A 14,637-nucleotide genomic window follows, 5' to 3' on the forward strand; every position below is an offset into this window, starting at 1 on the left:
TAAGGTAAGGGTACATGTAAGGGATAATGTTTGGGATAAGGTAAGGGTACATGTAAGGGATAAGGTTTGGGATAGGGTAAGGGTACATGTAAGGGTTAAGGTTTGGGATAAGGTAAGGGTACGTGTAAGGGATAAGGTTTGGGATAAGGTAGGGGTACATGTAAGGGTTAAGGTTTGGGATAAGGTAAGGGTACATGTAAGGGATAATGTTTGGGATAAGGTAAGGGTACATGTAAGGCATAAGGTAAGGGTACATGTAAGGGATGAGGTTTGGGATAAGGTAAGGGTACATGTAAGGGATAAGGTTTGGGATAAGGTAATGGTACATGTAAGGGATACGGTTTGGGGTAAGGTTTGGGATAAGGTAAGGGATAAGGTTTGGGATAAGGTAAGGGTACATGTAAGGGATAAGGTAAGTGTCAAGGTTTGGCATCAGATTGAACCCGCGATCCTCAGAGGTGAAACATGCAGTTTAAGCCCTTCGTTTATCCCCATCCTCAACGTCCTATCAAGCCCCAAGCCGACGAGATTAACACATGCTCACGTTGCCCCGAGTGGACAGTACTGAAGGCATCTCCCGACGTCCTGGGGACCTGGACAAACGTTGAATACTAAAGTCTATCTGGTGTGATCTCGCTGCTCTCCCAGGGCCCAGTCTGGATGAATGCACCAGGACTTCCAGCCTCCACTCAGATATGAGCAACTTAACCAGAACCAATTGTGTTACCCACCCTGTATCTCACTATCCATTCCACCTCGCCTGCAATATCACCATGCCTCACTGTGTCCTCTGTCAACTGGGATGTTAATAGGAGAATTGGTGGCGTGAGAAAGTGTTTTCAGGGTATTTGAGGTGAAGAGGTTGAGGGATCCAGCTTTCTGTCTTTTGCTTTCACATCAGCACATTGTTAAGTGACAATTCTGTGGCGTTCCCACATCGGTGAATACGCCTAAGTGTACAAGGCTATTGTGTTAAACTATACACCCGTCAATGATGACACCCAGGTTTTATTTCCTTTTCCTGAGCCCCATTCTCCTGCTCCTTACCTGCTGGAGTTTTGTACCCAACACCACGTCATTCATTTCTGATTTTCATGTTTTTTTCTTTCCCTCTCCTATCCTCTCCTCTTCTCCATCTTGTGTTTTGTCCTCACCCACCCATACCATTGTTCTGTCACCAGCTCGTCCTGTTGGTAAGTATGAGCTGATCCCATTGTGCATGCATTGCTTTCTTTTTCTCTGTCACACACAACATACACACATGCACACACACACACACTCACACATATACACACATGCTAAAGCTCAATAAATATTCCTAGACTTACAGTACCAGTCAAAATTTTGGACACACCTACTCACGCAAGGGTTTTTCTTTATTTTGACTACTTTCTACATTGTAGAATAATAGCGTATCAGGAATCAAGGTACGACCCAAGTGCAGACTGTGTGAAGTAACAATGTTTATTGTAAGCACTGAGGCAGGCAAATGACAGGTCAGGGACAGGCAGAGTTCAGTAATCCAGAGGTGGAGCAAAGGTACAGGACGGCAGGCTCAGGGTCAGGGACAGGCAGAGTTCAGTAATCCAGAGGTGGAGCAAAGGTACAGGACGGCAGGCTCAGGGTCAGGGACAGGCAGAGTTCAGTAATCCAGAGGTGGAGCAAAGGTACAGGACGGCAGGCTCAGGGTCAGGGACAGGCAGAGTGGTCAGGCGGGCGGGTAAAGGGTCAGGACAGTCAAGGGTCAAAAACCAGGAGGACGAGAAAAAGAGAGGCAGGGAAAAGACAGGCGCTGACAGGACGACCGCTGGTAAGCTTGACAAACAAGACCAACTGGCACAGACAGACAGAAAACACAGGTATAAATACCCAGAGGATAAGTGGGGAAGATGGGCGACACCTGGAGGTGGTGGAGACAAGCACAAGGACAGGTGAAATGGATCAGGCCCGTGACATAGTGAAGACATAGTGAAGACTTTGAAATAACACATATGGAATCATGTAGTAACCAAAAAACTGTTAAACAAATCAAAATATAATTAAGCAATAAGGCCCGAGGGGTTGTAGTATATGGCCAATATATGACGACGCAAAGCGGAGTGCCTGGATACAGCCCTTAGCCATGATATAAGCTCAGCAAAAAAAGAAATGTCCCCTTTTCAGGACCCTGTCTTTCAAAGATAATTTGTAAAATTCCAAATAAGGTCACAGATCTTCATTGTAAAGGGTTTTAACACTGTTGTCCATACTTGTTCAATGAACCATAAACAATTAATGAACATGCACCTGTGGAATGGTCGTTAAGACACTAACAGCTTACAGACGGTAGACAATTAACGTCACAGTTATGAAAACTTAGGACACTTTATACTGACTCTGAAAAACACCAAAAGAAAGATGCCCAGAGTCCCTGCTCATCTGCGTGAATGTGCCTTAGGCATGCTGCAAGGAGGCATAAGGACTGCAGATGTGGCCAGGGCATTAAATTGCAATATCCGTACTGTGAGACGCCTAAGACAGTGCTACAGGGAAACAAGACGGACAGCTGATCGTCCTCGTAGTGGCTGACCACGTGTAACAACACCTGCACAGGATCGGTACATCTGAACATCACGCCTGCGGGACAGGTACAGTTACACCAGGAACACACAATCCCTCCATCAGTGCTCAGACTGTCCACAATAGACTGAGAGAGGCTGGACTGAGGGCTTGTAGGCCTGTTGTAAGGCAGGTCCTCACCAGATATCACCGGCAACAATGTCGCATATGGGCACAAATCCACCATCGCTGGACTGGCAAAAAGTGCTCTTCACTGACGAGTCAAGGTTTTGTCTCACCAGGGGTGATGGTCAGATTCGCGTTTATCGTTGAAGGAATAAGCATTACACCGAGGCCTGTACTCTGGAGCGGGATCGATTTGGAGGTCAAGGGACCGTCATGGTCTGGAGCAGTGTGTCACAGTATCATCGGACTGAGCTTGTTGTCATTGCAGGCAATCTCAATGCTGTGCGTTACAGGGAAGACATCCTCCTCCTTCATGTGGTACCCTTCCTGCAGGCTCATCCTGACATGACCCTCCAGAATGACAATGCCACCAGCCATACTGCTTGTTCTGTGCATGATTTCCTGCAAGACAGGGATGTCAGTTATCTGCCATGGCCAGCGAAGAGCCCGGATCTCAATCCCATTGAGCATGTTCGAGCACATCTGGGACCTGTTTGATCGGAGGGTGAGGACTAGGGCCATTCCCCCCCAGAAATGTCTGGGAACTTGCAGGTGCCTTGGTGGAAGAGTGGGGTAACATCTCACAGCAAAAAGTGGCAAATATGATGCGGTCCATGAGGAGAAGATGCAGTGCAGTACTTAATTCAGCTGGTGGCCACACCAGATACTGACTGTTACTTTAGATTTTAACTCCCCCTTTGTTCAGGGACACATTATTCAATTTATGTTTGTCACATGTCTGTGGAACTTGTTCAGCTTATGTCTCGGTTGTTGAATCTTATGTTCATACAAATATTTACACATGTTAAGTTAGCTTTTTTTGCTGAGTTTATTGGCCATAAACCACAAACCCCCGAGGTGCCTTATTGCTATTATAAACTGTATTACCAACATACTTAGAGCAGTACAAATAAATGTTTTGTCATTCCCATGGTATATGGTCTGATATAGCACAAGTGTCAGCCAATCAGCATTCAGGGTTCGAACCACCCAGCTTATAATTTAGATTTTAGATTCTTCAAATTAGCCACCCTTTTCCTTGACGACAGTTTTGCACACTCTTGGCATTCTCTCAACCAGCTTCATGAGGAATGCTTTTCCAACTGTCTTGAATGAGTTCCCACATATGCTGAGCATCTGATGCAGCACTCCATCACTCTCCTTCTTGGTCAAATAGCCCTTACACAGCCTGGAGGTGTGTTTTGGGTCATTGTCCTGTTGAAAAACAAATTATAGTCCCACTAAGCGCAAACCAGATGGGATGGTGTATCACTGCAGATGCTGTGGTAGCCATGCTGGTTAAGTGGGCCTTGAATTCTAAATAAATTACTGACAGTGTCACTAGCAAAGCACCCCTACACCATCACACCTTCATACTTCACAGTGGATACCACGCATGCGGCGATCGTCCGTTCACCTACTCTGCGTCTCACAAAGACATGGCAGTTGGAACCAAAAACCTAACATTTGGACTCATCAGACCAAAGGACAGATTTCCACCAGTCTAATGTCTATTCCACTCGTGTGTCTTGGCCCAAGCAAGTTTCTTCTGCTTTTTGGTGTTTTAGTAGTGGTTTCTTGGCAGCAATTCAACCATGAAGGCCTGATTCACAAAGTCTCCTCTGAATAATTGATGTTGAGATGTGTCTGTTACTTGAACTCTGTGAAGCATTTATTTGGACTGCAATCTGAGGTGCAGTTAACTCTAATGAACTTATCCTCTGCAGCAGAGGTAACTCTGGGTCATCCTGTGTCGGTCATCATGAGAGTCAGTTTCATCATTGCGCTTGATGGTTTTTGCAACTGCACTTGAAGCAACTTTCAAAGTTCTTGAAATGTTCCAGATTGACTGACCTTCATGTCTTAAAGTAATGATGGACTCTCATTTCTCTATGCTTATTTGAGCTGTTCTTGACATAATATGGACTTTGTTTTTCACCAAATAGGGCATTCTTCTGTATACCACCCCTACCTTGTCGCAAATGGCTCAAACTCAATAAGAAGGAGATAAATAATAAAGAAATTCCACAAATGAACTTTTAACAAGGCACACCTGTTAATTGAAATGCATGTAGCTGGTTGAGAGAATGCCAAGAGTGTGCAAAGCTGTCATCAAGGCAAAGGGTGGCTACTTTGAAGAATCTCAAATATAAAATATATAGTGGTGTGTCCAAACTTTTGACTGGTACTGTACATACACACCCATTAACACCTGCACACCTGATCATTCAACATACTAATACATGCACATGTACCTCCTTAGTTTGAACCACCCAACCCAGCCCTCCATTTAGTTGTGTGTTGTTAAGTTAGTTGTAACCCCTCTGTTTCTCCAACTTGCTGGTCAAGATATTGTAGTTGATATGCAGTAGTTCTGATGTAGAGACTACAAGGGGAGAATGTATGTAAAAGCACCCGTGCTCATGAGTTGGTTTCATTCATTCAGGTTTGTGGCCAGCAGGATGAATGGTCTGTATGGTCTGGTACCTGTAGTAATGTTTCTTCAGAGAGACTACTAGACACTCACCTGTTGCATGTTCCCTGTAGCCTGTAGCTTGTAGCCTGTAGCTGTAACCTTTTGCTTCCCTTGATTCGTTTTTGCACATAATCAGAACTGACTCTAAATGTCTTCCTGCTGTGTTGTGGTGACAGTGGTTTCACTTCTCTGACCTTTGGTCTTCAGAGGCTCCCCAGTTTGTGGTGCGACCCCGGGACCAGATCGTGGCTCAGGGGCGCACAGCCACCTTCCCCTGTGAGACCAAGGGCAACCCCCAACCCACTGTGTTCTGGCAACGAGAGGGCAGCCAGGTAAGAAACACCTGTTTGAATAACGTGTGTTGAATGTCTGCATACTTGACTGTGCCTGCGTGTGTTAGCTCTTGCCTATGTGTGTTGGCCTCTTCTTACGCACATGAACAAAAACAACCTTCTCCTAATTGTCTTAATTGAGACATGAAGGTTTGGTCCTGATTGGACTGTGGCTAGGGTCATGGGACCAGAGGGGGCGGTCAGGACTCCCGTCCCCATGACAGTCACATAATGAAGTGGCCATCAATCATCAGTCCACCCCGCATGCTCTGACCAGCCATTTTTTTCACAAACAGCATTAATTTGCTGCATTAGCATCATTAGGCATAATGGGATTAGGTTAATGTCCTTGCCTTCCCCTCCGTTTGTCTGCTCTCAGGACGCGGAATGGGGAAAAATCTCATTTAAGCGATAGAGAGATCGAGATCTCAAGGCTATGAGTGGGCGGCAGTGAGGACTCACTCAATGTCAAGACCCCTACTGCAGGGCTTCTTCACGGGCAGGGCTGACCGCCTCTCACCCACAGTGTAAATGACTAACCACCTTGAGCAGATAGAGGACCCTGACCCCTCTTCCCCCACACTTACTACTGAATTACACACACATTTCTAGGATAAGTGAGTGAATAGGAGCGCTAGTCAGTAATGAACACTGAGAATGGACATGGAGGAAAACAGAGCAAGGCTCCAGATGATTGGTTTGACTTGTTGGTGCTTTTTAGTCAATGCAGTGTGCTCTCGCATTGTACATGTGTGGTGTGTGGGACTACACTGTTGCCAAGGATGACACTCACTGCAATTAAAACTCCCTCTGTTTAATTCCTGTCACTCTAAATGTCTCTCCTCTTCCTTCACATCTCTTATATAACTAACTGAATGTATTAACCATTTAGCACAGGACAGTTAACATGTACTATTCACCCTCGCTATTAACTGCAACATGTCAATTGTATCTCGCCATGTTTCCTGCTGGTTTTCTATTGGGCACAGGACAAAACACCATGTTAATGAGTCTCTCCTATCTTTCCAGGATCTGCTGTTCCCAAGCCAGCCAGCCCAGGGAGACAGCCGTGTGTCAGTGTCAGTCAGTGGAGAGCTGACCATCTCCTGTGTACAGCGCTCTGATGCAGGCTACTACACCTGCCAGGCCCTCACTGTGGCCGGCAGCATCCTGGCCAAGGCTCAGCTGGAGGTGGCAGACGGTGAGAGCATACAGCACGTATACACCGCGGACACACACACACACACACACACACACAAGACACTGCAGACACTGTGCACCTGCAGATGCATATCCTAACCAACAGACACCTGCAGAACCTTTGCCAACACAATTGTGCGCCTTGCCTGAGAACAATGCACAGCTAAATGCAAGCCCACAAACACTGTAACGAACATGGGAGACAGAGAGCTGGTTTTAAGCGCAGGGCGCAGGAGGTGTTTGTTGGTAAAGGACCACAGGAGGAGGCAGGTAGCTGGGTCCAGGGGCAGGCAGAAGGTCATACACAGTCCAAAAAGGCAACAGTACTGGCAGGGAAAAGCCTAGTAACGTTGTCCGGGAGATCAGGCAATAGGTTGATACAGGAAATCCGAAAGGTTAAAGTACAGGCAGGGTATAGACAAAAGGCGTCATTAGTGAGGCAGGCCAATACTATCATACATGGGAGGATTACATTTCGGGAAACACAGCACTCCGAATAAAAGTGTCACAAAACAAACAATACCTCACAATGATGGGGTGCAAAGAACTGAACTAAGGAGTGTGTGATGATGACATACAGGTGTGTGAACAGGTGATCAGAATTCAGGTGATTGGGATCTGGAGAGTGAGCTGCGTTCAGGAGATCTATGTGTTTGAGAGTGTGAGTTGGAAGCAGACGTTACACACACACACACACTTGCATGAAAACATTGACTGAAGGGCCGGCCATAAAATGCGTCAGAGGCTGTCTGTTTAATGCTTGGCACTTATCTTGGCTGAGATGTGATGTGCCAAACGCTGCAGGAGCTAATCGGTCAAATGCCTTCATCCTTTTCATTAGCGTCTCACTGTGAGAAGTTGAACCATAGAGAGGCCATGAAAATCCTGAAAAGAGTGAAACTGTTCAGATGAAAACTCTCTCCCTGATGGAGTGTTACATTTACACTTCTCTCCTCCTCTCGATGAGCATCATTATCTTAAGTGCTGAGGTATTGCCAGTTGGGAGCTGTTTGCCCTCCTCTCTCTCTGTCTCTCACTCTCTCTCTTTTCTCTTCCTTTCAATTAAGATTGTCCCATTGGGTTGCAAAACCCGGCTTTGAAACATGTCGTTTCGTCGACAGGTGTTTATGTTTTTGGACTCAACGGAGCAAAGTATGACAACAGACTATGGCTTATGCTACTATGGATAGTCAACAGTGTTTTGAGTGTGGGGATGTTGGCCCTAAGCGACAGGCTTGCCCGAAAAGGGAGAAGGCAGAGGTGCAGGCGGTCCTCGTAACGCCTGAGCCCACTGATGTAGAGAAAGGTGGGCCGAGAATGGTACAGCAGTCACAAGCTCCTGTTGCTGAGGAACAAGTTGTCCGTGTTGAGGGTACTGAGTTGCAGCTTGTGCCAGAGGGGAACATGCCATGGGATCTTTAATGACCTCAGAGAGTCAGGACACCCGTTTAACATCCCATCCGAAAGACAGCACCCTACACAGGGCTGCCCTGGGGCATTGGGATATTTTTTTTAGACCAGAGGAAAGAGTGCCTCCTACTGGCCCTCCAACACCACTTCCAGCAGCATCTGGTCTTCCATCCAGGAACTGAGCAGGGCCAACCCTGCTTAGCTTCAGAAGCAAGCCAGCAGTGGTATGCAGGGTGGTATGCTGCTGGCCCACTGATACAAGTGGGGAGAGGGATGTGAGGGGTCTGTGGCCTAAGTTTAAAATCATTTTGTTTAACTAGGCAAGTCAGTTAAGAACAAATTCTTATTTACAATGACAGCCTGGGAACAGTGGGTAAACTTTTCTAGCGCAGGCGTTCCGCTAGCAGAACCCCTCGACAACATTCCGCTGAAAAGGCAGCGCGCGAAATTCCTAAATATTTTTGCTAAATATTTAACTTTCACACATTAATAAGTCCAATACAGCAAATGAAAGATAAACATCTTGTTAATCTACCCATCGTGTCCGATTTAAAAAATGCTTTACAGGAAAGCACAACATATGATTATGTTAGGTCATAGCCAAGTCAAAAAAACACAGCCATTTTTCCAGCCAAAGATAGGAGTCACAAAAAGCTGAAATATAGATAAAATTAATCACTAACATTTGATGATCTTCATCAGATGACACTCATAGGACATCATGTTACACAATACATGTATGTTTTGTTCGATAATGTGCATATTTATATCCAAAAATCTCAGTTTACATTGGCGCCTTACGTGCAGTAATGTTGTGATTCCAAAACATCCGGTTATTTTGCAGAAATATTCATAATAAACATTGATAAAAGATACAAGTGTTATTCACATAATTAAAGATAGACTTCTCCTTAACCTGTTGCTTCTACCCGGGACGCTTGCGTCCCAACTAGAGCTCTGGAAATGCAAATGCGCTACTCTAAATGCTAATAGTATTAGTTAAAACTCAAAAGTTCATTAAAATACACATGCAGGGTATCGAATTAAAGCTACACTCGTTGTGAATCCAGGCAACAAGTCAGATTTTTAAAATGCTTTTCGGCGAAAGCATGAGAAGCTATTATCTGATAGCATGCAACACCCCAAAAGACCCACAGGGGACGTAAACAAAATAATTAGCATTTCGGCGTTACACAAACCGCACAATAAAATAGAAAACATTCATTACCTTTCACCATCTTCTTTTTTGGCACTCCTAGATGTCCCATAAACACTATTAGGGTCTTTATTTCGATTAAATCGGTCCATATAAAGCCTAGATATCGTTATATGTAGACTGTGTGATAAACGAAAAAAACATTGTTTCAAAACGTAACGTCATTTTTTAAAATTCAAAAAGTCGACGATAAACTTTCACAAAACACTTCGAAATACATTTGTAATGCAACTTTAGGTATTAGTAAACGTTAATAAGTGATAAAATTCATCAGGAGGCGATGTAAAGATTATTAGCTGTCCGTCTGGAAAAATGTCCGGCTAGAAACTCAACGAAAATATCCGGTCCTAGACCGGATTAGATACGGTGTCCTGTATGTGTTTGACCAAGAAAAAACTCGAAGGGAAATGACAAGACTCTAGACACCCTGTGGAAGCTGTAGGTACTGCAACCTCAGTCAATTAATTGTGGTTCACGTTTATCAATGGGTTCAAGTAGCGCATGGATATATTTTCCCCATTTTCAGTGATCAGTTTTTCCTGTGCTTTTCGATGTAAATGCCGTTCTGGTAAAGCCACAGCAGTGATTTAACCAGTTTTTTAAACGTCTGAGTGTTTTCTATCCACACAGACTAAGCAAATGCATATACTATATTCCTGGCATGAGTAGCAGGGCGCTGAAATGTTGCGCGATTTTTAACAGAATGTTCAAAAAAGTAGAGGGTCGATTGAAGAGGTTAATGCAGCCGCTGTGTCAGATTTCATTTATGTCCAAATAGCCACTTGTTTCAACCCACTAATTCTCATTCAAGTTTCTAAAGATGGTTGACATCTAGTGGAAGCCGTAGGAAGTGCAACTGTATCCATATCCCACTGCCAAGCTTTGAAAAACTACAAACCTCAGATGTTCCACTTCCTGGTTGGATTTTTCTCCGGTTTTCGCCTGCATATGAGTTATGTTATACTCACAGACATCATTCAAACAGTTTTAGAAACTTCAGAGTGTTTTCTATCCCACACTAATAATATGCATATATTAGCATCTGGGACAGAGTAGGAGGCAGTTCACTCTGGGCATGGTATTCATCCAAAAGTCAAAATGCTGCCCCCTATCTCAAAAAGGTTAACTGCCTTGTTCAGGGGCAGAATAACAGATGTATACCTTGTCAGCTAGGGGATTTGATCTAGCAACCTTTCAGTTACTGGCCCCATGCTCTAACCACTAGGCTACCTGGCACTCCAGTTGAGGAGGATCAGGAGAAGGACATCTCTCCTGATATGATAGCAGCTGGCGACTACTCAATTTCGAATCTAGAGGAGGTAAATGGGTTCCTGGATCAGACTTTTGGGAAATCTGTCAAATTGGCAGATTTTTTTGATGTTGATAAGTTTATGAGGTTAGCTGTGGTGGTAGAGAAGATGGTAGGGTTAGTCCAGTTGAGTGTGAAGAAGCGTTTCCACTTGAAGAATGTTGTTACTGCTGTCATGGCAGCAAAAGGTATTGGGGAAAGGTTAAGAGAAAATTAAAACAATGATGACGATCATGCCTCATGGTGTTTTTTTCTCTTTGTCGGGTTTCTCTGTGGTTTCTTCTGCTTTTCCTTTCTCTTTGTTATATGGAGGTAATCTCAAAGATAATTCGTAAAAATCCAAATAACTTTGCACATTTTCACTGTAAAGGGTTTAAACACTGTTTCCCATGCTTGTTCAATGAATCATAAACAATTAATGAACATGCACCTGTGGAACGGTTGTTGAAATGAAGGTCACAGTTATGAAAACTTAGGACACTAAAGAGGCCTTTCTACTGACTCTGAAAAACACCAAAAGAAAGATGCCTAGGGTCCCTGCTCATCTGCGTGAATGTACCTTAGGCATGCTGCAAGGAGGCATGAGGACTGCATATGTGGCCAGGGCAATAAATTGCAATGTCAGTACTGTGAGACGCCTAAGACGGCGCTACAGGGAGACAGGACGTACAGCTGATCGTCCTCGTAGTGGCAGACCACGTGTAACAACATCTGCACAGGATCGGTACATCCAAATATCACACCTGCGGGACAGGTACAGAATGACAAATGCCCGAGTTACACCAGGAACACACAATCCCTCCATCAGTGCTCAGACTGTCCACAATAGGCTGAGAAAGGCTAGACTGAGGGCTTGTAGGCCTCTTTGTAAGGCAGGTCGTCACCAGACATCACCGGCAACAACGTCACCTATGGGCACAAACCCACCGTCGATGGACCAGACAGGACTGCTCTTCACTGACGAGTGGTGGTTTTGTCTCACCAGGGGTGATGGTCGGATTCGCGTTTATCGTCGAAGGAATGAGCGTTGCACCGAGGCCTGTACTCTGGAGTGGTATCAATTTGGAGGTGGATGGTCCGTCATGGTCTGGGGTGTTGTGTCACAGCATCATCGGACTGAGCTTGTTGTCATTGCAGGCAATCTCAATGCTGTGCGTTACAGGGAAGACATCCTCCCTCATGTGGTACCATTCCTGCAGGCTCATCCTGACATGACCCTCCAGCATGACAATGCCACCAGCCATACTACTCGTTCTGTGCGTGGTTTCCTGAATGACAGGAATGTCAGTGTTCTGCCATGGCCAGCAAAGAGTCCGGATCTCAATCCCATTGAGCACATCTGGGACCTGTTAGATCAGAGGGTGAGGGCTAGGGCCATTCCCCCCCAGAAATGTCTGGGAACTTGCAGGTGCCTTGGTGGAAGAGTGGGGTAACGTCTCACAGCAAGAACTGGCAAATCTGGTGCAGTCCATGAGGAGGAGATGCACTGCTGTACTAATGCAGCTGGTGGCCACACCAGATACTGACTGTTTCGTTCAGGGACACATTATTCCATTTATGTTAGTCACATGTCTGTGGAACTTGTTCAGTTTATGTCTCAGTTGTTGAATCTTGTTATGTTCATACAAATATTTACACATGTTTGCTGAAAATAAATGCAGTTGACAGTGAGAAGACGTTTCTTTTTTTTGCTGAGTTTTCCAAAGGTAGGTTCTCTCAATATTTATGGGGAAATGGGAAGGAATAAGTGGGCTTGGGTATTAGAAGTAATAAAACAGAAAAGGCATAATGTAGTTTTTTTACAGAATCATTGTGATGAGGCTAACGCGATTGACTGGGATATGTGGTGGGAGGGGCAGCATATACTAATTTCAGTGCTGGGGTGGCAATTTTGTTTTCTTCGGGCTTAGGGGTGACTGTGGTATCTACAACAGAGATTGTCAATGGTTGGGTTTTATTGGTCAAGGCAGATATTATGTTATTTTCTTAATCTTTTGTTATGTTTATGCTCCTAATGAGGGTACAGGGCGTATTGCTGTATTTGATCAAATAAAGGAAACCTTAAGAGAGTGTGACCAAGAGGGGTGTATGTTTTAAGGGGGGACTGGAACTGTACAGTGGATTTTACTCTTGATCGCACTGCTGAAGAACCTCACCTGCGGTCAGCTATTTGCCTGTCTGGTTTATTAACTGAGTTTGAGCTTTCTGATGTGTGGAGAGTAAGGAATGTAACAGTTAGGCAGTACACATGGCTAAACGTTAATGAAGGTGGTGTCAGTGCAGCAATTTTAGACAGGTTGTATGTATCTGAGCACTACTGTAGTAGGGTTGGAAGGTTAGACAGGTTGTATGTATCTGATACCTACTGTAGTAGGGTTGGAAGGTTAGACAGGTTGTATGTATCTGAGCAATACTGTAGTAGGGTTGGAAGGTTAGACAGGTTGTATGTATCTGATACCTACTGTAGTAGGGTTGGAAGGTTAGACAGGTTGTATGTATCTGAGCAATACTGTAGTAGGGTTGGAAGATTAGACAGGTTGTATGTATCTGAGCAATACTGTAGTAGGGTTGGAAGGTTAGACAGGTTGTATGTATCTGAGCAATACTGTAGTAGGGTTGGAAGATTAGACAGGTTGTATGTATCTGAGCACTACTGTAGTAGGGTTGGAAGGTTAGACAGGTTGTATGTATCTGAGCACTACTGTAGTAGGGTTGGAAGGTGTGACAGGTTGTATGTATCTGAGCACTACTATAGTAGGGTTGGAAGATTAGACAGGTTGTATGTATCTGAGCACTACTGTAGTAGGGTTGGAAGATTAGACAGGTTGTATGTATCTGAGCACTACTGTAGTAGGGTTGGAAGGTTAGACAGGTTGTATGTATCTGAGCAATACTGTAGTAGGGTTGGAAGATTAGACAGGTTGTATGTATCTGAGCACTACTGTAGTAGGGTTGGAAGATTAGACAGGTTGTATGTATCTGAGCACTACTGTAGTAGGGTTGGAAGGTTAGACAGGTTGTATGTATCTGATACCTACTGTAGTAGGGTTGGAAGATTAGACAGGTTGTATGTATCTGAGCACTACTGTAGTAGGGTTGGAAGGTTAGACAGGTTGTATGTATCTGATACCTACTGTAGTAGGGTTGGAAGGTTAGACTGGTTGTATGTATCTGAGCACTTCTGTAGTAGGGTTGGAAGGTTAGACAGGTTGTATGTATCTGATACCTACTGTGGTAGGGTTGGAAGGTTAGACAGGTTGTATGTATCTGAGCACTACTGTAGTAGGGTTGGAACGTTAGACAGGTTGTATGTATCTGATACCTACTGTAGTAGGGTTGGAAGATTAGACAGGTTGTATGTATCTGATACCTACTGTAGTAGGGTTGGAAGATTAGACAGGTTGTATGTATCTGAGCACTACTGTAGTAGGGTTGGAAGGTGTGACAGGTTGTATGTATCTGAGCACTACTATAGTAGGGTTGGAAGATTAGACAGGTTGTATGTATCTGAGCACTACTGTAGTAGGGTTGGAAGGTTAGACAGGTTGTATGTATCTGAGCACTACTGTAGTAGGGTTGGAAGGTTAGACAGGTTGTATGTATCTGAGCACTACTGTAGTAGGGTTGGAAGATTACACAGGTTGTATGTATCTGAGCACTACTGTAGTAGGGTTGGAAGGTTAGACAGGTTGTATGTATCTGATACCTACTGTAGTAGGGTTGGAAGATTAGACAGGTTGTATGTACCTGAGCACTACTGTAGTAGGGTTGGAAGGTTAGACAGGTTGTATGTATCTGATACCTACTGTAGTAGGGTTGGAAGGTTAGACAGGTTGTATGTATCTGATCACTACTGTAGTAGGGTTGGAAGGTTAGACAGGTTGTATGTATCTGATCACTACTGTAGTAGGGTTGGAAGATTAGACAGGTTGTATGTATCTGATCACTACTGTAGTAGGGTTGGAAGGTT

At 44.5% G+C, this 14,637-nt stretch overlaps 1 protein-coding gene across 3 annotated transcripts in view; it reads left to right on the top strand.

Annotated features, from left to right (window-relative positions):
• Window positions 1-14,637, top strand: part of LOC115135704 (roundabout homolog 2-like) — a 263,498-nt gene that overhangs the window by 167,694 nt on the left and 81,167 nt on the right. For all 3 annotated transcript variants that reach the window (XM_065023620.1, XM_065023621.1, XM_029670682.2), the window contains 2 exons: window positions 5,408-5,532; window positions 6,562-6,733. In XM_065023620.1, the coding sequence (XP_064879692.1) occupies window positions 5,408-5,532; window positions 6,562-6,733 (297 nt within the window). The remainder of the gene's footprint in view (window positions 1-5,407; window positions 5,533-6,561; window positions 6,734-14,637) is intronic.

This window comes from Oncorhynchus nerka, linkage group LG10, assembly GCF_034236695.1.
Source record: "Oncorhynchus nerka isolate Pitt River linkage group LG10, Oner_Uvic_2.0, whole genome shotgun sequence".
NCBI classification, from domain to species: Eukaryota; Metazoa; Chordata; class Actinopteri; order Salmoniformes; family Salmonidae; genus Oncorhynchus; species Oncorhynchus nerka.